Genomic DNA, 22,717 nt, shown 5'->3' with positions numbered 1-22,717 from the left:
TTGGCTTCGTGTCAAGAAAAGGATACATTTCATAATCCTCTGCATCGCCCTGGGCCCCTACCATTGAGAATATTCCAGCAATACATGCCTTACAGCACACTAAAATCTAGTAACACCGTACTAGTCTGGGTCCCTAAATTCACTAAGAAATAACAAGGAGGATCTTCATACTCCCTACTAGCCCACCTAAACATGTCTGTATGGAAGAGTACTGTCTGACATTTACTAAATAGCTCTTGACATGGCTATTCAACTAACAGAACTGCAGAAAAGCTTCCCTCGCTTTTGCTTCCCACTGCGCAACCTCTGCACTCTGGACTTCTGGAGGTACAGACCCTCTCAGGACCCATTACTTCCTTAACAGTGGTCCTGGTGTCCTCTCACTCCTCCAGCTTCTGCATCTGCTGCACGTGCTGCTCTGCCTGCTCGTTCCGCTCGACCTGCTCTCTCTGTTCGACCTGCTCTCCCTTGGCCTCCACCTGGGAGGCCCTTTTAGCCTCCCGTGTCCCTCAGTTGTGGGTAATTTTCATTAACAATATGAAAACTCCTCCAGCATTGTTCCTCTTTAGCCCTCTTCTTCGTCCCAGTACTTAGAGAATTATGGGACTTGACGTCCCTAATAACAAATTTCGTTTTTCTGGTTTGATGTTCCTTCTTAAATGTATTTTAGTTCCCTGTAATTTCCTTTAAGGAAATATCATAAGAATTAGTCACCAGTTTGATTGGAAGGAGGAATAAAGTTCCTTAGGGTTTAACCTGTTATTATTTAATGACTTCCCTTTACTGCACCTTTGGGAGTTAGGGGAGTTTTAGCTTTATAGGTCTAATGGGTGGTTTTGATTAATCTCAATACAAAAGGGCTTCTGATGGTTTTTACTCACATTAAGATGTTCAACTTGTGGGAAAGGCAAATTATTATGACCAAAAGTCATTATTCCCACCCTGCGGAGTCCTCTCATTCCCCTGGGCGCTTTCTCCTCCCAGGTGATCCTCCCGCAGAACACCACCCACAAGTTCAGGATCAGAAAGCATCTGCCTTTCCATGGCCACATGGGAGGCGACTTTAGGCAGTGGTTTAGTGAGGAGTCCGTAGGATTCATCACAGATTGTCGCCACCTCAATATTTTCCAAATATGTGGCCACAGATGGCTTTGAAATAGATTTGGAACAGCAAACCTTCTGCATCTCAGGTATAACCGTCCCTGTGAGGATTTGTTTTGCATGGGATGGAAAAACTTATATTAGCAGAAATCAATCATCTTTCCTAATCGAACACAAAACCTTCCACATATTGGTAAACCACTTGATTTTGTAGGTTTACCTGATATTGGAGCAACTACTCCACTAAATTCCTGCACAGTGACTGTTTCGCTACTGTCCACATTTTAATACAGGCCATCGCCCCATTTTAAAGAAATCTTTTCGGCAAGCTAGTCGTCATTGGCCTCATTGTGAATGATATGTTTGCACTAATGTAGGGACTCCCCATAACGTTTTTTTAAATGTATTTTCTATGGGATCAAACCGGCTACCTGCAGTGAGGCCCAACACCTCTTCTATGTATACAGCTTGAACAGGTGATTTTGCCACATAGACATTGGCAGCACTTTTAATATAGACACTGTCCATAGTTTTCAAAAAAGCAAGGATTTCCCTTGTGATTCTTTACATTTATGTTGGTCTTTTGAGTAATGGCAGACAAATTAGGTTGTTGCCATAGCGGATACCAGGTCAATCTTTTCTCCCGTTCCAGTACTTTGTTATTTAACATAAATCTATACATGGGATTTTCCTTTTGCCCCAACACCATAATGCTGGATTTACCAGGGTAATTGACCATGCTGTGATCCTTGCAAAATCCAAAAAGGCAGCCTGTAACTTCTCACAGGGCATTGTTTTTGAGGCAGCACCTGCATCTTCTGCAAACATTAGTAGCAGAGTTGCCCTCTATTTGATCATGGAAACATCACTAGCTGCATTTTGGAATAGGCTATCCAGGCCATTCACACACAGCATGAAAAGCAATGGGGTCAAAAGACAGCCTCGACAAACTCAGTGCTTGACAGGGAAGGAAGGCGGGACGTCTACCATCCCTTCCAAATCTGACACATGTGGCGCTTCCATGATACAGTGTCAAAATACATTTATGTAGGCCCAAGGGAACAGCAATCCTCAGGAGTACCTCCCAGAGCTTTCCTCCTTAGGACCATGTCAAATACAGAACTCGCATCTAAAAAGGCCAAATATCGTTTCTCCGTGCTGAATGCACAAGGTTTGGCGATTGAAAGGTGCACAGTCAGACATAGGTTGGTGATATTCTTTACTTATTGGAAGCTCATTTGAGATCGAGCACTTACATTAATTCCACCAGTCAGTCCATCATGAAATACTCTGCTAAATACTTTGGCATTGGTATTAGACAGGAAGACTGTTCAAAACATTTTGGATCTGATTTCAGTCCGTTCTTATACACTGAAATTATTATAGGAATTCCCTAGGACAGGAACGCTTGCTTAAGGTTAATTGCATTAAAACAGTTTGCCAAGATTGTTTCCCATACTAATGGTTCAAACTTGGAAACAAATAGTGGTATATGGTCAGTGCACAGGTCTTTCCCATTTTCAAGTTATATATAGCGAGTGAAAGGTCTTCTATGTTAAAAACCATAGAAATGACATCATCTTGCTCTCCATATGAGGGAGCTGGCAACACTATTCAATATCAATATCCAGCCTTCTGAGCTATTTTATATTTATATTTCCTTCTACCCTTTCACATTGCCTGGGAGGTTCCACTTGGCGTAAGAGCTGCAATAGCTACCCTTCCATCTGCCTACACTTTGCATCAAACCAATTATTGTGTTTATCTTCGATCTCTCCAGGCTTGTCTGCAGTACAGGCTCAAGAGCAACCATCGCCTAGACAGTGTTCCAATGACTGAGCCCCCAATGTGCTGGAGTCTCAAATCTTCTCAATATGCTGCAGTGTTCATCCTACCAATATCTTCAGAATGAAATCCTCTCCATGTTAAATTCATAAGATTGCCCACCAATCCCCTGTCATATAGGGGATCACAGACCTTTCCCCTACTTTCATCGCAGTATGAGCTCACAAGGTCTGAAAGGCTGATCAATGGCTCATGATCACTTTCAATCTCACATGCCACAAAAATCTCTTATTCCAAACAAGGGCGCCAGGTTGAGACGTGTGTAATCGATGAGAGATTCTGCTGCCATGGCCAAGTAAGTGTGAGTCCCTGAAGGATCTGAATGTGCCCTGCCCTTGATGCCTCTAATGCTACAGATCTTCATAACATGCCACAGTAGGTGCCCCAGTATCTCTAACCATGTATGTTGAACTCATTTCTGTGAGGCCCCATCCATCTTCCTCTAGCCTCAACTCTTCGTGCTCCAAAGGGAAGGGATGTCCTATTCTGACATTAAAATCACCAGTCATAAGGGTACAGGGGGGACACCCCAGTCTAACTTCTAGTATGTCCCCACTATGTATAACAGACTGTACGTATTAGGTCCTCTTAGTCTACTGTCTTTGATATGTCTTTCCCCGTCCCTGTTCTATCTACTATGCATGCATACACACAAACGTCACCTCTAATGTACACAATCTGATGCAGGATTACACTGATTATTACCATTGTCTTCTTTTGTAAGTATTCCTGGGTGAAATAAGATTGTGATGAACTGATCCCATATCCTTATTAGTATGTTAGCATGTTAATGGGAAAAAAGTGACAGCTTGGTCCACAGTCAAACCTTGTTTTTCCAACTTTTGAAAGTGAACATTGGATCAGTGTTCCTTATGCTGGTGACTATTGCGTATTTTATTTAGTTCCATTTTCTTCTGATTGCAATTAGTGGCTTAGAGAGTGACATGGCAGAGTTTCATACTAATTGATTTCTGGTATACTCTTACATTTAGAGTCATGATCTGACTATTTCCATTCCAAACCTGAAATGATACTGATCAAAAGCATATCATTCTTGAGGCACAGGTCAATTTCTTTCTTTTTTGACACAAGAACGCTTCCCTCAATGATTCTGTTTCTTTCTCTCGTGTTCTGTTGCTCTGTGTCTTGATGTCATTATAAGCCTTACATGTTGCTTTCCTTTATGGTGTGGGAGGACATTCTTCTAGACATGTATTAGGCACATCACCTATTATCTTGGTCAAGTAGATTGTTGATTCCCACATTTGGATCATATATCTGGCATGTTTCTTTCCTTAATGGTGTCAGAGAGACTTCTTATTTTCAGGTAGAGTTAAAAGAGGCAGTGAGACCACATCAAACATTGCTTATATTTTTAGCTTGTTGATAGACACAAAATGTAAACATAGAAAATAAACTTACATTTGGAAGGGTTTCGATGAAGCTATGTATGTTGGCTGCTTTTGCTGCTGCTTCTACCTCTTCAAAAGGCACCTTCCGGTCGTTATCGCCATAAGCAATGTTCTCTGAAATACTGCAGTCGAATAACATGGGCTCCTGAGAGACAATACCCATTTGGGCCCTGAGCCATTGAATGTTCAAGTCTTTCACATTAAGGCCATCCAGGAGCTGAAAGCCAACAGAAATAAACTTCAATTCACGTCTGCCCTTTCCCCAGCATGACAGGACATTCCTATTTCTCCTCTCTGCACAGTGAGTAGCTGCCTTAAAAATAGTAGTTTTGTGCTTAGTTTGTTGAAAATAAAAAGTAAATAAAGTTCTTGTTCCCTAGAGAATGTGGAATGTTCTTTTATGGACATGCCAGTGTAGGCGCATTGTCTTTATTTGCATTTCTATCTAAATACATATAAGATGTTAAAACATGAAATGTGTTTTAGTTGTTTGAGATATAGAACATGCTACCAAAGAGGCATGTATAATACGCCACATGGCACCCAAAGGTGTGATGTCCAGTCAACAAAATCACTCTCTTCACATCATTCAACTCATTTGCATTATCCAATATTTACATTTCTATTTGCAAATCGTTAGAAGGTGTAACATGTATATAGGCACGCTTTATTCTTGCTATAACACTCAGTGGAAGATAACGTGTGTGGGGGTGTAAGGACGACTGCCACTATGCTTACACAACTGAGACTAGATACACAGAGTACCTTTCAATGGTTTTTAATTAAACAATCAAGAAATAAAGTGTCATGGAGATAGCAGTGACCATAAAACAACGAATCAGAAGTATGCTAAAAATCAATACAAAATAGTTGTCACGAGGCCACCAGAGGGCGCGTGAAGGATGGCTGCCTAATCCTTCAGCTCTGTTGAGCTGGGACGTAAAGGGGTTCTGAGCCCCCCGCTAACACTGCCCTGCGCCAATCGGAGGGACTCCACCGGATGGAGCACATCCCCTCCGACTCTGGTCTCAAACGGAGCAGTGGCAGCAGAGCTAGCCATGGGTTTCGCCCCGACAGCTGCTGGAGCGAAACAGATGTGTCCGGCAGGATGGAGTGAGGGACGACGCAAGGCCCGGGAGAGGGGCCGTGCAAGTGAAGGTCCAAGGCCTATTGGAGTGAGGAGTGGTGCTGACCCCGGCGCCACGCTGGGAGGAGGTGTGACACCCCGGCCGGCATCCTGGATGGCCCCCCCCTCCTCCCCTGGGAGAAGAACGGTGATAACCTCTCACCGAGGAGCAGGACAGCGGAGGATGCAGCAGCGAACTGGGCTCAGCCCGTGACCAGTGCCACCTGAGAAGCTCCCACTCACACTCCCCCACACCCCAGAGGCGGCTGAGTACCCGCCGGAGGAAGGGTGCTTTGCGATCCTTGTGGCTCGGCCTGCGCCACAGCGGGAGAATGTGGTGCCAACAGAAGCAGAAGGTGAGCTCGGGTGAGGAGACCCAATGGACATTTAGATCTGTTGGGGATACTGCCTGCGGAGCGAGCCAGCAGCAGGCAGCAAGATGTGTGGCAGGACGCTTTGCCAACACAGGAGAACACAAGAGGCGGCCATAAGTTGAAGAGGTGGGGGCCCCACTGGAGGGGTTTAGAAGTGAACCCGAGGGATGTCCCCAGGGCCCGACCCCAGTGGCATTGGGTTGACCCCATAGAGGCCACTGGCGGTCACCCACAGGAGGCTCGAAATGCTGCGCCTGGCAAAGGGACCTATGTCCTGGAGAGAGTGCATGCAGTGATTTCAATTTCCTGGGGTGGCCCTCAGCTCTACTCTGGCAGGGGTAGGGCCAACCTCCCAGGCGAATAGAATGGAGGGTAACTCAGCCGCGACGAAGTCAGATGTTGCGGCCCTCATGGAGGAAATTCGTGGCAACCGCTCGGCTCTGGATGGCAGGCTGGACAAAATGGATCAATGACTGGTCACGGTGGAGGACAAGATACAGGAGTTGGTCGGTCAGGACTCATTACACTAAGGCCCTCATTACGACCCTGGCGGAAAGTGACTGACCGGACCGCCACAGCGTAAATAGCGTTTCCGCCATTGCACGAAGGAGCAAAGTGCGGCCCATTCCGACCCATCGGGCACGAGCACCACGCCATGGCGGAAGTGCAAAGTCCGCGATGGCGGAAATGACCCCAAAACGGCCCACACCGCCGCCGTACGGCGCCCTAGGTGCAATACCGCCACCCCTCTTAGCGGTCACCGCAGTGTGCGCCTACCGCAAAGTACGGTGACCGGAAATATACGGAAACGGAAGTTAAAACATGGCCCCGGAACGGGAAACATCCCGCCGTACACCTATAAAACCACTAAAACCACACAACCACTAAAATCACTACCCTGAAACACACCCCAACCCGTCATCCACCCTAGCGAAACCAAGAAAAATGGGAAAAGTAGCGAAGAAAGCGTGCGACCGCAAGCGGCAGGTCCACTTCTCCCGTGAGGAACTCACCGTGCTAACAGAGACCCTCCAGGAGAATGCTGCCGTCGTCTTCTCCACGCAAATGACCAGAACGGCACTTGCAAACAAGAAGGCCATATGGGCTCTGGTGGCACAGCGGGTAAGTGCGGTGGGGACCGCACCCCGCACCCCACAGCAATGCCGCAAGCGATGGGACGACCTGCGGATACGCGTCCGCAGCATACTCTCTGCCAACCGCAACATTGCCACAGCCACCGGGGGAGGTCCTGAATCACCCATCAAGTTGACCCCCTGGGAAGAAATCTGTGCGTCCACCATCGGAATGGAGAGCATAGAGGGAGTCGGAGGGATGGAGAAAGGAGTGCAGACATCCGAAGATTCAGGTAGGTGGGCCAAATAAAACAATGCCAAATCCACACAGTCCATCCATGTGAAGTACCATGCGTCCACATAGTGCAACAGAAACACATGTCCAGGAGAACGTCCACACACATCGGCCTGATAGCGCACGTTAAAACCCACAATAAATACATAAATAATTAAAAACCCCTAAAGCACGCACTACACGTGCAGCAGGCACACCCTAACTGCAGGCTGCCAAACAACTGCACCCTCACTCCACACACAAATGAAAGCACCTCCAAGGCCCCGACCCAAATCACCCTCAGGTACCACTCCAATGCATGTGATACAATGCCATTCCAATTCCCACAGACCCATCAATAACCCTCGCCCTCCTTTACTCCACCACAGGGTCCGATCCAAACGACGAGCTCCAGGACACCCCTACCAGCACACCTGCAAAGAGGGCCAAGACCAACGGCCAGAGACCCTCCACCTCAGCTGCACGCATCAAGACACGGCAGCAGCACACATCAGGTGGCAGCACAGAGGAGGGAACATCAACAGGCACCCCAGCAGCCAGCATGCCCACAACACCACCACCACAGGTCCCCCCAATGGATGCCACAGAAGGCACTGCCTCTGGTGGCAGCAGCACCATAGGTGACACCCCATTGATGGCAGCATGTTCGGACACCGAAGACGGGGATGTCGAAGTCAGATCCATCCATGACCTGTCCCAATCCCCCTGTCTGTCCCATCCCGTACAACATGAGGATACCACGCAGGGGCACCCACAAGACGACGACTGGCCATCCCCCACAAGCCCTGTGGCAAGGCAACATGAGGACAACAGCCCCTCTGTGACACCCCCGCAAATGGCCATGGCCCAGCAGAGGCAACAGTCCCTCGACCAGTTAATCGTGCAACAGCAGCAAATGGCCACGCTCCTCAAGGACCATGCCGATGAATGTGGGGGCACTAAGGCAGACATAGAAACATCAACTGAGACACTTAGGGCAGAAATGGAGAGAGGTACAGAGACGCTAAGGGCACAAATGGAGAGTAGCACCGAGAGCCTGAGAGTCCAAATGGAGAGAAGCACCGAGAGCCTGAGGGGGGAACTGCATGCGACGTCCAAAGACGTATGTGCCGAACTTGCCTCAGTGCGCCGTGTGCTCACTGAGCTCTCGCAAACCCTTAGGGACATGCATGGACGTGAGCAGGCAGACACATCATCCGTTGCAAGTTCCGTCCAGGGCAGCCCCCAACGTAGATCTGGGAGGAACCTGTGCTCCACAGGCAGGGGTGCCCCTGATACCCGCAGAGGGGGCTTGCAATAGCGACTGCCCACTGACAATGAGCATCTCTGGACACTGGTGTTCGGGGGGGAGGTAGGAGGGTGGAGGGGGTGTGTTGGGCTCACTTGGGTGGCGGGTCGATAGGGTGTTCAACATGATATCACATATGCCATAAACAGTGCACGATCAACCAATGAGATGTGTGGACATTGATCTTTGTGTACTAGGCCATCATAGGCGTACAGTCCATATTGTGCATGTCCCAGACACACACAGTGCCACGAGTCCCGTGTCCATGTATCAGCCACCAGGCGTGAGTGCTAGAAGCATGCATCAATGAGATGCTGACGAATGTCACGGGCCTCCGGTGCCTCGCAGACTCCATGAGGTGCTGCCACATCCCCACCCTCATCATGACCATCATCAGGTGCTTGCAGTTCTGCGTCAGGGGGCATGGGCACATTTCTACGTACGCACATGTTGTGGAGCATGACACATGCCATGACCATCTTTGCAACCTTCTCATGGCGGTACAGGAGTGCCCCGCCAGACCTGCTGAGGCAGCGGAAACGAGTCTTCAGTAGGCCGAATGCCTGTTCAATGACTACACGGGTACGTGAGTGGGCATGGTTGTAGTCCTCCTCATGCTGGTCCCGTGGGTTCCGGACTGGTGTGAGGAGCCATCTCTTCAGTGGATATCCAGCATCACCTGTATGTGGACGAGAAACGCATGATGTGGAATGCCATTGCTACGTACGCACACCCCCCCCCTTCCTGCCAGGTCATTGCCAAATCACATACCCCACATAATCATGCATGTAATGAGACTCACCGAGTAGCCAGGATCTGTTCCCTGCGTGTCGCTCCATGTAGCGTGGTATTGTAGAGTTCCTCAAGACCATAGAATCATGGGTTGATCCAGGGAATCGGGCACAACAATGTGTAATGATCCTGTTGGAGTCACACACCATTTGTACATTAAGAGAATGAAATTGTTTTCGGTTGCGGTACTGGGCCTCCATGGCATGTGGGACGACCAATTCCACATGGGTGCAGTCGATGGCACCAATGCAACCCGGTATGCCGGCAAGTGCATGGAATCCCACTTTTGTGTTGGTAATTTCCTGCTCCGAGCGTGGTAGAGAGATGTAGTCGTCTGCGTGCTGCAGGAGGGCATCGAGCACTTGCAATAGTGTCCGCGAGAACAGTGGCTGAGAAATGCCATGCAACTGTCCGACTGTGTGCTGGTAGGTGCCTGTGGCCAGGAAGTGGAGTACAGACACCACCTTCAGTAGGGGTGGGATGGCGGTTGGGCTATCTATCATGCTGACAAGGTCAGCCTGTGTCATGTCCACAATGGCGGCTATGGTGTCCCGGTCCAGACGGTAGAGGGTGTGGATCTGCTCATCAGTGAGGTTGAACGGATGTGCTCGGAGGCGTGGGATTGCGGGCTGCCTGCGTGGTGGTAGTGGCTGTGCTGGCGGCCCTTGCTGGCCCTGCCTTGGCCTCCTCCTCCTCCTGCGTCTCCTCCGTGCGGCCGGTTGTAGTTGGTGTTCGTCTTCTTCTTGGAGTTGGAGTACTTGCAGTGCTATCAGGTCCCCCAGGGCCAACATCGCGAGTCCTGCCGGTAGCATTTCGGTGTGGTTGTGGGAGGAGACTGGGTGTGCAATTTATGTGTTTTCAGGCTGTATGGCCTCCACCTGTGGTGATTAATTCCACCTGTGCAAACTGCTCTCCCCTTTGGCCGGGCACGTCCCGCGCACAACGCTGCAATTCGGGGAATGGCATCTTGCTATTGCAATCATGTATTTGTACGCGATGGCCGTGTAAGATTGGTTGATATGTTCATTCTGCTGTGGTCCCATTGTTTCCCATACTATCTGTGCAGTCGCGAACAGACTTGTGAAGGGTCAGTGGAACGTAGTACTCGAGTAACGGTGGGCCCTCATGCATCACTGTACCGAGTTGCAACGACGGGCGGGGCGTCCCATTTGTGGGTGAAGGCAGTTGCCATTTTCACACACAGCCGCACTCGATGGAATAATTAGTGATTTCAAACGGCCACAGATGCCTTTTCGACGTGATGTTGCAAATGAGGAATTCGAAGGGCGGCGCTTTCGGTTTCCAGCTAGCGGCGAGGAGATGCCCACAGGTCTGACTGCAAATATAACGTTCTATTGTTCAATGTCCTTGAGACAGGGGCCATGGCGAGGAAGCAATGATTGATATGAATAGTTTGGGATGCGCAATAGCTACGTGGCCGATGAGGCCGGCCGTTCCCAAATAAATGTTACTTCACGACACTGGAATTACGGGCTGGGGCACTGTGGATTTTGCAGGCTGCATAACGCACAGACTCAATGGATGTTTCTAATGTCATGTGAGTAATTATTCAGGCGTTTTGATCCCGGGATGAGGGAATGATGGATGGATGCATGGGCAGGTGATTTGATACAGAGTTTGCCATGTACAGGGCTTCTTGGGATCTATCCGCCTCCCCTACGCTATGTGATGCAGGGCTGCCATAGTGGGACCATCGTCTATCTGGCCTTGTTGAGCCCTCCCTGTCTCGACGCGCCCTCAGACACTTGTGTCCATGCACGTTAACATTCCCATCTGATGGATTCTGTTTTGACAGACGCATGCACAGGTACACTCGTTTGTGATGGTGTTTGCACCTCGATATAGATGGTTATGAGTCGCAAGTGGTTTTGGGGTGGTGATGATCCTTTGGAGTGGGCTAGCATGCATATGGCTGTGGATTTAGTGTGATCATTGAAGTGAGTTGTTGGAATGTAGTTCTGATGGCCATTCTGTTCTTTTTCTTTTCTTTTGGTTGACAGGTATCTCCTCCCCTTTTGCCACTGCCATCTGTATGCCACTCCTGCAGATGGCTTTTACTCCCGACACCTGCTGCTTCGTGTTAATCAGTGGAGCAGCATTACGATCTTATGGGACGATCGCCAATGGCCCACATGCCCTTACGCAGTACTGGTGGCTCGGAGCAACATTTCGGCCTTTCAGCTGGACTAGTGCCTCCCCATTGGGACGGCCCTGCGGTTCTGTGCGCTTCCATGTTGCCTTTTCGTACGTGAATGTGGCTCTGTGTACCATGAGGGAACAGGGCGTCACACAAGTAGTGGCTGGTCATTTCTTGCGGATGCAGCCCACAATGGTGAAAAGTGTTTTGGAGTTCATGGCCTGATGGCTGTATGGGCTTGGTGATTTTGATGTGCATTAAATTTCTATTCTGATTTGGCCCGTGTAGCGTTTTTCTTTGCAAGTGATGTGGCATATGCCTATTTGGGGGGCGATGTATTGTGGGGAGATCTGCATTGGGTTCCAGCTTCGGAGTTTAGTTGCGTGGTACTGTGCTGGGCGCGTTTGCCTACGAAGCCCGTGAGGTCAGGGATGGGGGCTGCCAATATGACAGTTTGAATGTTGTCATGCTCAGGGGCGGGGGATTGGGTTTTGTGTGACAGATGCCGGTCAGCCAGGTGGACTGGTGGAATGATGTGATTCTCGGAATATTGCTGGTCACAGGTGCCTGTGTTTGCGTGCGTTTCTTGGTGGGGGACTGTGGTCATGTCCATTGGGATGGCTTCTGTATTCGTGCCATCTGTGCCCTGCAGCTCCCATTGGCCCCTGTTGTGTTTCTTTTGTTCGTTGGCATGCATGGGTGACTTGTACATTTCAATGGTTGCATTGTGACTTCATTGCACCTACGGGGAGTTGTACTTTGTGGGCAGGGAGCGGTGTACAGGCACTCAGTGGGGCCGTTTACGGTTGATTCGCGATGCCGTACTTCTCACCATGGCGGAATGGTACATTCCGCCATGCTTGATGGCGTTAGGTACATGTCCGCTAGGGTCGGAATTGGCGTACCCTTGCGCCATGGTGGTGTTTGCGGTTTGGCATGGCGCGCGCGCGCGTGCTTGGTGCAGTTAGCGTTGGCGTTCACTACGGTGTCGCTAATGGCTTCGTACTTTGCGGTGACGGGTCATAGTCGCACCGAGCGCTATTCGATGGCGGTATTGCATTTCCGCCATCGTTTTCCGAATTCCGCCAGGGTCGTAATGAGGGCCTAAGTAAATTCTAATTGTTTCTATTAAGAATTAGAATTTACTTAGTGTAATGAGTCCTGACCGATTCTGTTACTTCCTACAGCTGCTGCTCATCCATACTAACAGATGAAAGTGCCTGCAGTATGAATACAGCACCACCGTGAACTAAGCTCAGTGGAGTTTCTTGTCTTCACCAGTTTGTCACAAGTTTAACCACTAAAGGTATTTTTAACCAGTTAGTGTTACTAACTGACAAATATTCAAGTGACTAAGTAGCGCACAGCCAATACTGGCGCCTTATTGATGACTGTATGTATTTTTACAGATACAGTGCATGAAAATAAACTCAATGCGTGGCATCCAATTAGGAGCCGGATGCAAATGCCGATTAAAGTTACCATACACGTCCCAAAGAAATTGAGAAACACTCAGGTTAGTCCAAGAAACTACGGTTTCAACACTGTCAGTTACCACCGTTTTTAGTTTTGGCTGATAAAATGCTCTTAGTAAAACACCTTTTTTATGTATTCCATTTTAGATGTTCTATTAATGGGAAAGTATCTATTTCTGAAAACAACAAAATTGTCTCTGTCCTGAAGACGGCCACTATTACCATCAGAACCAACGACACCAGAGAGAGTTCCGTATGAGTCAGAAAGGCCGAAACATATGTCGACTTGCTAATAGGAACTTTTTCACTTTCTTGATTCCTATCTCTCACTTTCAGTAAATTGCAAAAGGGCAGCTGGCGTGTATCAAGCAACTCGCAGTTACCCTACACCAACATAGGTAAATTAGAACAGAGTGGTTAAGAATCAAAACACAAAACTAGATCACCCGCTCTGGTCAAAAAACCTTTGAGGCATACATTACAGTTGGGAGACTCCAATATATTTGACTCTTCCCTGAAATTATATGTGTCCATGCTTGCAGTAATACACACTGTTTTTCCCGTTACCTTTCTCCATGTAATCTGGCATCTCGAAAGGTCTGGTGGGTTTACACCAGTTAGATTGTAAGTGACTAGCACAGTTTGTTTTTTTAGATCTAGGCGCTTGAATGCCCTTTTTATTTTAGGCGTGTGTTGTCTGAACAATAAAAAGAAAATATTTTTGTAAATTACGCGTGGTATGAGTAATCTTAAAATTACATGAGATTACCTTGGATTTAACCTGGTGTGACTCAGGGTCTTAAGGTAGGGAAAGGCGACCTATTATCCTTTGCTTTCAGCGTATCAGTCTCCCATTGATAGTGTAGTCCCCCCGATAACAAAAAACTGGGAGTACCCAATTTTAAAATCCCAATACGGGGCATGCAGAATTTTGGGAAAGGGTTCAAGGTTGACTTGATTACTTTCTTGGAAGGCCGCCTGGTGGTGGGGGAGATTTTAATATGGTTTTGGACCTGAAGAGGGACCGTAAGATAATGGGGCGGTACAGGGGACACCATGGGTGGGGCCTCCTTCAGGAGTTTGGGAACATCAACCGAGACCTGGGCCTTGTAGACTCTGAGAGGAAGAGGAGGGGGATCGTCCTTTGATATTCTTCTCTGCGATTCATAACTCCTACTTACGCAATAACCTGATACTAGTGGATGTGAAGTTGAAAGCACAGGTAATGGACTTGTGGGTGTCCCCAATCTCATGGTCGGACCACGACTTTGTGGTATTCTCGATGAGTCACCCCCCGAGGCATAGGACTTCGGGAGGGTGGCATTGCAATGAAATCCTGTTATAGGATAGGGAGGTCTGCCAGGCCGTATTGACTGAGAACACAGACTACTTTGCCTTTAATGATAATGGGGAGGTAGGGGTGCAAACTCTCTGGGAGGGTTTTAAGGCCACGATTCGGGGGTACTTATAAGAATAGGTGCCCGGAGAAAGAGGAGCAGGGGCTGAGCTTCAAGATTCGAGACCTAGAGCCAGGAGGGCCTGGGGGGACATATCTCACACAGTCCAGCGTGATGAAGTCGAGGCGCTATAGGGCTAATCCTAAGGCGTTCCTACTTCAGGACACGGAAAATAAATTATTGTTCCTAAAGCAAAAATACCACGAGCGAGGGGCGAGGCTAGATAAAATACTGGCGTGGAGTCTGCGGGAGGAGAGGGAAAAGAAGTTGACTGGGACAATTAGGGGAAGGATGGGGTGGAAGTGCATGACCCTGAGGGTGTGGGGAAGGAATTTGCCAGGTTCTATGAAGGGATCTACTCATCAGAATCTGAGGGGGATGAGGGGCAAATTGCTAAATTTTTGGACGCTCTGGCCATACCGGGTGTACAACAGGGGGTTGCGATTCACATGGGAGAGCCCATCTCTGAAGAGGAGGTCGTTCAGTCCATAAAAGGGCTAAAGTCGGGTACAGCCCCAGGGAGTGATGGGTTTTCTAGGCAATTATATAAGAGGTTTAGATCTACAATGGCCCCATACATGGCTCAGGTATTTAACGGTGTGCTATTTGGGGATCCCTTGCCGAGCTCAATGCTGGAAGCAGTGATTGTGACAATTCATAAAGAGGGCCGGGACCTGGAAAAATATGCCTCCTTCCAGCCGATATCGCTGTTAAATAGTGATGTGAAGATCCTGGTTAGAATCATTGGGGCGAGGCTGGAGCGATTCATGCCGTACCTGGTTCATGGGGACCAAGTGGGTTTTTATAAAGGGTAGACAGGGCGCTAATAACATTCAGAAAACAATTAATTTGCTGTATCAGGCCGAGACCCAGGGGAGTGGTGCGTGGCTTGTTCCTGTGGACTCTGAGAAGGCGTTCAACAGGGTGGAATGGGCCTTTATGAAGTCGGTACTGAAGAGAATGGGCCTTGGGCAGGGATTTTTGAAGTGGGTGGAGACGATGTACTCACAGCCAATGGGGCGTGTGAGAGTGAACAGTATCTTTTCCGATGTATTTAGCTTGATGCGGAGGACGAGGCATGGGTAACCCCTCTCACCACTGCTGTATGCCCTCACGATGGAGCCACTGGGGATTGTGATCAGGGCCAACAAGGAGATCAAGGGTATTAGGTGTGGGGAGGTGGAATTTAAACTGCCACCTTTCGCAGACGATATCTTGGCTTATCTCACTGAGGTGAGCACCTTGCTACCGGAATTTCCGGACCCGTATTTATATTATAAAGCAGCACAGCTGGGAGTACTGCTGGAACACTCAAGTGAAAGCCTTAGGACTTACTGGTCTTACTTGCAGGACTTGGAAATGCACCTGTTGAAGGTGAGGCACTACCTGTGGGCCCTGTATGGGGTTATTCCGAGGGCAGCAAGGGAGCACTGGACCTGTGGAAGAACAACGGTGAAAATAGATCTCTCTCTCAACATGGCCCTCACCTATGGCATCGGTGTGGGACCCCCCATTCTATCTGACGAGGCAAGGGATGAGGTGCACCCACCAGTGGTTGGATGGGGGATTGAAGCAGGTGGGGCAGCTGTTTGGGGAGGGTCACTTTAGGGGTTACGAGGAAATCCAGGAGAGGCTGGGTCGGGATAGGATCTCAATTTTCAAATACTTAAGGTTGAAGGGGCTGTTTACTGACCCGAAGTGGGATACTCGGCTCGCCAGAAACCTAGCCCAGTTTGAGAAATGGCTAGAGGGGACCATCACCCAGAAGGGCACCCTCTCTAGCATATATAAGATGCTGATCTCGACTCCAGATGTGGGGAGATACACCTTCAATAGATATTAGGTGGAACTAGCGGGGGTGAAATCATGGATGCGGACTGGGCCAGAATCTTTCGGGTGACATTCCACAGCAATCTATTCACCTCCACATCGAAGATAGCTTTAAGATACTGCAAGGGTGGCATAGGGATCCTCTGAAAATCTCAAGAATGTTTGGGGTGCCTCACCCATGTGCCCCAGAGGTTGTGGCGTGGTGGGGTCCCTCGCCCACATGTGCTGGCAATGTCCCAGAATCTGCATCTTCTGGCAGGAACTCCTTGGATCAAGGACCTTGTTGGGACCCAGTTGATCCTGACCCACTCCAGATACTGTTGGGAATCCTGACCAAGGACCAGGGGGAGTAGCAACTGCATAGGGTGTGTGAGGATATGTTACGGGCCGGGCGACTGGAAGTGGCCCAACATTGGAAGGAGGGAAGAATGCCCACAAGATGGAAATGGGAATGTAAACTGTGTAACATGATTTAAATGGAGATGCTGACAGCCATTGTAAATGATTACAGGGAGTCCTTCTTGGAGGAAAGGGGGCTCCAAAAAAGGAAAAGTCTTTCTACAATTAAAGATCGCCTGGCAGCCTAAAACTATGAAATCCCCAATTTGGGGGCAACTTGTACCAAAGTGTTGCAACCGGATGGAATGAATCGATCAGAAAGGGTGATGCTTGGAGCTCCCGAAAGGTTGGGTGAATGTTATGAAGTAATGGATTGTGAAAAGAGCAAACTGATATCTCAAACAGCTTTGAATGCTTTTGGTGAAAGGAGAGGGGAGAGGGTGGAAGACCGGCAAAATGAGAAGAGAGATTCAGGCTTCCCAGAGGTTAGCCACCAAAGAATGAGCAAAGCAGAATGGGAAGATGTAGGCCTGGGAAATGGTTCTCGAAATTGTAGTAGCTCTTCTTCCTCTCACAGAAGCGCCCGTAATCTTTATAGTGACGTAAGAAATCGCAGAAATTGGGATGCGATGCCGCTGATAGAAGATCTAAACCACATACAGAACACGTGAGCCCTATCCATTTTTCACTATCCTCCTTTCGTAAACTTTATGTTTCCATCAACACCACGCTTCAGGACCAGGCCATTTTGATTGCAATGGTCCATACTAAAATGTAAAATATGGAAGATCTTGTCAACAAGGTTGAGGTAAGGCTCAACACGGACGCGGAAGCTTCAATCCAATGGCTGACTCGACTTTGTGACCTGGCAAGACGTGAAACCACCGATAAATCTACACTGCTGGAAGCAATTATGGAGGATTGTAAGTGGATGAGGACGCAGTGGAAGGGGAAGCAGGGGCCATGTGGTGAAGGAATCTCATCAAATCCAATGGAAACACAACTACCAAATTCAGATGAGCCAAGAGAATATTTTGCGAAAGAGGAGGAATCAAATCCCCCATGCTTAGTGATTCAAACTGCAAACAATGTTCCAAATACCTTTGCAATATTTCAATAAACTAGGAGAAGAGGTGGAGGTCAATCCTATAAAGAAAAAAGCTTTGGAAAATGAAGGCAAAACACCTAAGAACATAAAAACAGTTATGAAGAGAAAATTGAATGGCTCAAGAGCTTTTCTAAGGAATATAAAACTAACTCCTGAGGCGCCCTGCCAGAAGCCAATAAGAGAACTAGTAATGCCCATGGAAGCGCATACAATAGCCACTAGGTCACTAGCAGAGAATGCCTTAAGATCACTAGGGGACGTAGAGGAGAATGACAACCCCTCTGAAACTTGTTTAAGTGATCCAATTGAAATCATGGATAGAGATGTGGAAGATGAGGTCTCGAATAATCTCAGTAGGTCTGACTAGCCCGAGATTGAAAGACACAAATCCCATATGGTCCCAAATGACCTAATTAAAATACCCAATAAAGGAGTGTTAAGGGGTCCACAGAAACAACCAGCTAACCCCATCCTAAATTTCCAAACCCTGGAAGAAAAAAGGTTGGCATTGGGGGGAAAACGATCAGGGGATACACCTTATGAAGATGGTATTGATGGGAATGAAACCAGACCTGGGGTTAGGGCTCAAAACCTTACCCTGAGAAAGAAGGTGCAAGTCCCAAGGGAGCCACCCCCCATTATTAATAAACACCGAAGAAGAGATTGGTGCCAAAACAAGGAAGTAAGTAATAGGGCCCAAGAACGTTTGAAGCTTCCTTCCACTATCCGTGAGCAAAGAATATCTTTGGACAGAATAATAACTGGCCCAGAGGTACCTATTATCACTCGCAGAAATGTGATGAAAATCTTACAGCTCATTCCAGCCCTGAGATATATTTTAACAGATGATATTAGGGTGGTGGAGTTTGCAATGGAGAAACGCTCAAATTGTGCCATCCTACATCTTGATTCCCAATTAATCAAGGATGCATTATTGGAACATAGTGACAAACTACTTCCCTTGGGCTATGAACTAAGGGAATACCAGGAACCCATAACCCAAGGTGGAACGGTAAAAAAGAGGCTCCGACTGAGTCGTTTGAGAAAAATAAACAAAGTAAATTAAATGAAGATGTGGATGCTGAGAAAATAATGAAGGGTAAGAAGCAACCATTCACAACACCCGATCCACTTGCTCTGAAATTTACGGTCAAGAATGCACCCTTGAATTAAAGAAGTGGACCTTGCTGGCCCCCACAATAACAAAGTGAATCCAGACCAGAGAATTGGGATTGGCAAGCAGGGGTTTTGGGGAGACCCAGAGAACAATAGATTGAGGGAAATCAATTAGTGAATAAAATATATATTGGCTCCTGAAATACAAGGGGCTTTGCATTTTCATTCACAGAAGAATCTTGGGCACTGGGCGGTTATGACATTTTGTGTTTTCAAGAAACTCAGATGCAGACAAAGCCCTCCTGTGAAGGATATGAGGCATTTTTGAACCCCGCCAGTAAAGGTGTTTTGGGTAGAACCTTTTCGACATTGTTAATACTGATTAAGGTGGACCAGGGTTTTACCATAAATAATCAAATAAACCCTAACCCTTATGTACAAACATTAAAACTGTGCAGCGGGGCACCGGGCGGGAAAGGAAACTCCTATTAGTAAATATGTATTGGAGTGTGAATATGTGCCAGCATGTTCTTTTCATTAAATCAATAATGGATATTGTAGAGTAAATCTTAATTGAATTAGATAATCCAGAGATCATTATCTGTGGGGATCTAAATATCCGATTGTTGAATAAGGAAGGGTTACCATTGAATGAACGAATTTTGGAGGATAGAGCACTGAAATGGATTCAGGAGACTAAGGGGGTAATTCATAGAATTTAGCGCACAAGTGGCGCACGCGGCTGGCGCACAGTGTGCGCCTGCGAATCCCTGCGCCAGCCGCGTGCGCCAAAACCCATTTCCGCGCACAGCGTATTCATGGATTCCAGCTACCAAAACCAGCCGTGGCGCACAGTGGCGCAGCGACCCTGCAGCAGCGCCAGTTACGCCCCCAGGAACGCCTCTCGCGCAGGGAAAAGCCATCAAAATCCCCAATCCAGCGCAAAGGGCTGCGCTAACCCTGTACCAGCACGGCAAGCGGGCTACGTGTATCCATGGGGTGCGCGGGAAGTACCTCATGTCATTTCAGCTGCGTACGTGTATTTCAGGGGTGCGCTTGAAGTTCCACACGCGATTCCATCAGGGTACGTGTACATCAGGGGTGCGCGGGAATTTTCACACGTGAATTCAGCAGGGTACGTGTATATCAGGGGTGCGTGGGAAGTTCCACACGCAATATCAGCAGGGTACGTGTATTCCAGGGGTGCGCGGGAAGTTCCACACGCGAATGTCCTGGCTACGTGTATCTTGGGGTGCGTGGGAAGTTTCACACGCGAATGTCCTGGCTACGTGTATCTTGGGGTGCGCGGGAAGTTCCACACGCAAATGTCCTGGCTACGTGTATCTTGGGGTGCGCGGGAAGTTCCAAACGCGAATGTCCTGGCTACGTGTATCTTGGGGTGCGCTGGAAGTTTCACACGCGAATGTCCTGGCTACGTGTAATACGGGGTGCGCGGGAAGTTTCACACGCGATATCAGCAGGGTACGTGTATTCCAGGGGTGCGCGGGAAGTTCCACATGCGAGTGTCCTGGCTACGTGTATCTTGGGGTGCGCGGGAAGTTCCACACGCGAATGTCCTGGCTACGTGTATCTTGGGGTGCGTGGGAAGTTTCACACGCGAATGTCCTGGCTACGTGTATTACGGGGTGCGCGGGAAGTTTCACACGCGATATCAGCAGGGTACGTGTATTCCAGGGGTGCGCGGGAAGTTCCACACGCGAATGTCCTGGCTACGTGTATCTTGGGGTGCGCGGGAAGTTCCACACGCGAATGTCCTGGCTACGTGTATCTTGGGGTGCGCGGGAAGTTCCACACGCGAATGTCCTGGCTATGTGTATTACGGGGTGCGCAGGAAGTTTCACACGCGATATCAGCAGGGTACGTGTATTCCAGGGGTGCGCGGGAAGTTCCACACGCGAATGTCCTGGCTACGTGTATCTTGGGGTGCGCGGGAAGTTTCACACGCGAATGTCCTGGCTACGTGTATCTTGGGGTGCGCGGGAAGTTCCACACGCGAATGTCCTGGCTACGTGTATTACGGGGTGCGCAGGAAGTTTCACACGCGATATCAGCAGGGTACGTGTATTCCAGGGGTGCGCGGGAAGTTCCACACGCGAATGTCCTGGCTACGTGTATCTTGGGGTGCGCGGGAAGTTTCACACGCGACATCAGCAGGGTACGTGTATTTCAGGGGTGCGCGGAAAGTATCACACGTGAATTGCACGTGTCGGTCCCCCCAGGTGTTCCCTCTACACCCTCCATGGCCCCTGCAGGTGGCCCAGACCACAGGGGCCTACCCTGCACATGTCCTGCAGGCACCCCATCCACCATGGCCATGCCCCCCAGCCAACCCACATGTCAACTTGCACTACTGCCCACCAACTCAATGTCCCCATGCACCCCCAGCCACCAGGGGCAGCCTCCACCAGGCCCCCACCCATGTCTCCCACCACCCCCACCCCCCGGCCACCAGGGGCAGCCTCCACCAGGCCCCCACTCATGTCCCCTATCACCCCCACCCCCCAGCACTGTGGGGCACCTGCCAGCAGGCCCCCACCCATGTCCAACTCATGTTCCCTGCACCCCCACCCCCCAGCACTGTGGGGCAGCCTCCACCAGGCCCCCACTCATGTCCCCTGTCACCCCCACCCCCAGCACTGTGGGGCACCAGCCAGCAGGCCCCACCCATGTCCACCTCATGTTCCCCTGCGCCCCCACCCCCCAGCAGTGCAGGGGCAGCCTCCACCAGGCCCCCACTCATGTCCCCTATCACCCCCACCCCCCAGCCACCAGGGGCAGCCCCCACCAGGCCCCCACCCATGTCTCCCACCACCCCCACCCCCCAGCAGTGCAGGGGCAGCCTCCACCAGGCCCCCACTCATGTCCCCTATCACCCCCACCCCCCAGCACTGTGGGGCACCTGCCAGCAGGCCCCCACTCATGTTCAACTCATGTTCCCCTGCACCCCCACCCCCCAGCAGTGCAGGAGCAGCCTCCATCAGGCCCCCACTCATGTCCCCTATCACCCCCACCCCCAGCCACCAGGGGCAGCCTCCACCAGGCCCCCACCCATGTCTCCCACCACCCCCACCCCCCAGCAGTGCAGGGGCAGCCTCCGCCAGGCCCCCACTCATGTCCCCTGTCACCCCCACCCCCCAGCACTGTGGGGCACCTGCCAGCAGGCCCCCACCCATGTCCAACTCATGTTCCCCTGCACCCCCACCCCCTAGCACTGTGGGGCACCTGCCAGCAGGCCCCCACCCATGTCCAACTCATGTTCCCCTGCACCCCCACCCCCCAGCACTGTGGGGCACCTGCCAGCAGGCCCCCACCCATGTCCAACTCATGTTCCCCTGCACCCCCACCCCGCAGCACTGTGGGGCACCTGCCAGCAGGCCCCCACTCATGTCCAACTCATGTTCCCCTGCACCCCACCCCCCAGCAGTGCAGGGGCAGCCTCCAACAGGCCCCCACTCATGTTCCCTATCACCCCCACCCCCCAGCCACCAGGGGCAGTCTCCACCAGGCCCCCACCCATGTCTCCCACCACCCCCACCCCCCAGCAGTGCAGGGGCAGCCTCCACCAGGCCCCCACTCATGTCCCCTATCACCCCCACCCCCCAGCACTGTGGGGCACCTGCCAGCAGGCCCCCACCCATGTCCAACTCATGTTCCCCTGCACCCCCACCCCCCAGTACTGTGGGGCACCTGCCAGCAGGCCCCCACCCATGTCCAACTCATGTTCCCCTGCACCCTCACCCCCCAGCACTGTGGGGCACCTGCCAGCAGGCCCCCACCCATGTCCAACTCATGTTCCCCTGCACCCCCACCCCCAGCACTGTGGGGCACCTGCCAGCAGGCCCCCACCCATGTCCAACTCATGTTCCCCTGCACCCCCACCCCCCAGCAGTGCAGGGGCAGCCTCCAC

General features: G+C 50.2%; 1 protein-coding gene across 3 annotated transcripts in view; it reads right to left on the bottom strand.

Annotated features, from left to right (window-relative positions):
- Nucleotides 1-22,717, bottom strand: part of ABCB1 (ATP binding cassette subfamily B member 1) — a 777,038-nt gene that overhangs the window by 20,783 nt on the left and 733,538 nt on the right. For all 3 annotated transcript variants that reach the window (XM_069648389.1, XM_069648388.1, XM_069648387.1), the window contains exon 26: nt 4,369-4,575. In XM_069648389.1, coding sequence (XP_069504490.1) covers nt 4,369-4,575 — 207 coding nt within the window. The remainder of the gene's footprint in view (nt 1-4,368; nt 4,576-22,717) is intronic.

This window comes from Ambystoma mexicanum, chromosome 2q (assembly GCF_040938575.1).
Source record: "Ambystoma mexicanum isolate Mex_15411 chromosome 2q, UKY_AmexF1_1, whole genome shotgun sequence".
NCBI classification, from domain to species: domain Eukaryota; kingdom Metazoa; phylum Chordata; class Amphibia; order Caudata; family Ambystomatidae; genus Ambystoma; species Ambystoma mexicanum.
Note: the sequence above shows the minus strand (reverse complement) of the source record. Positions and strands in the feature narration are given on the sequence as shown.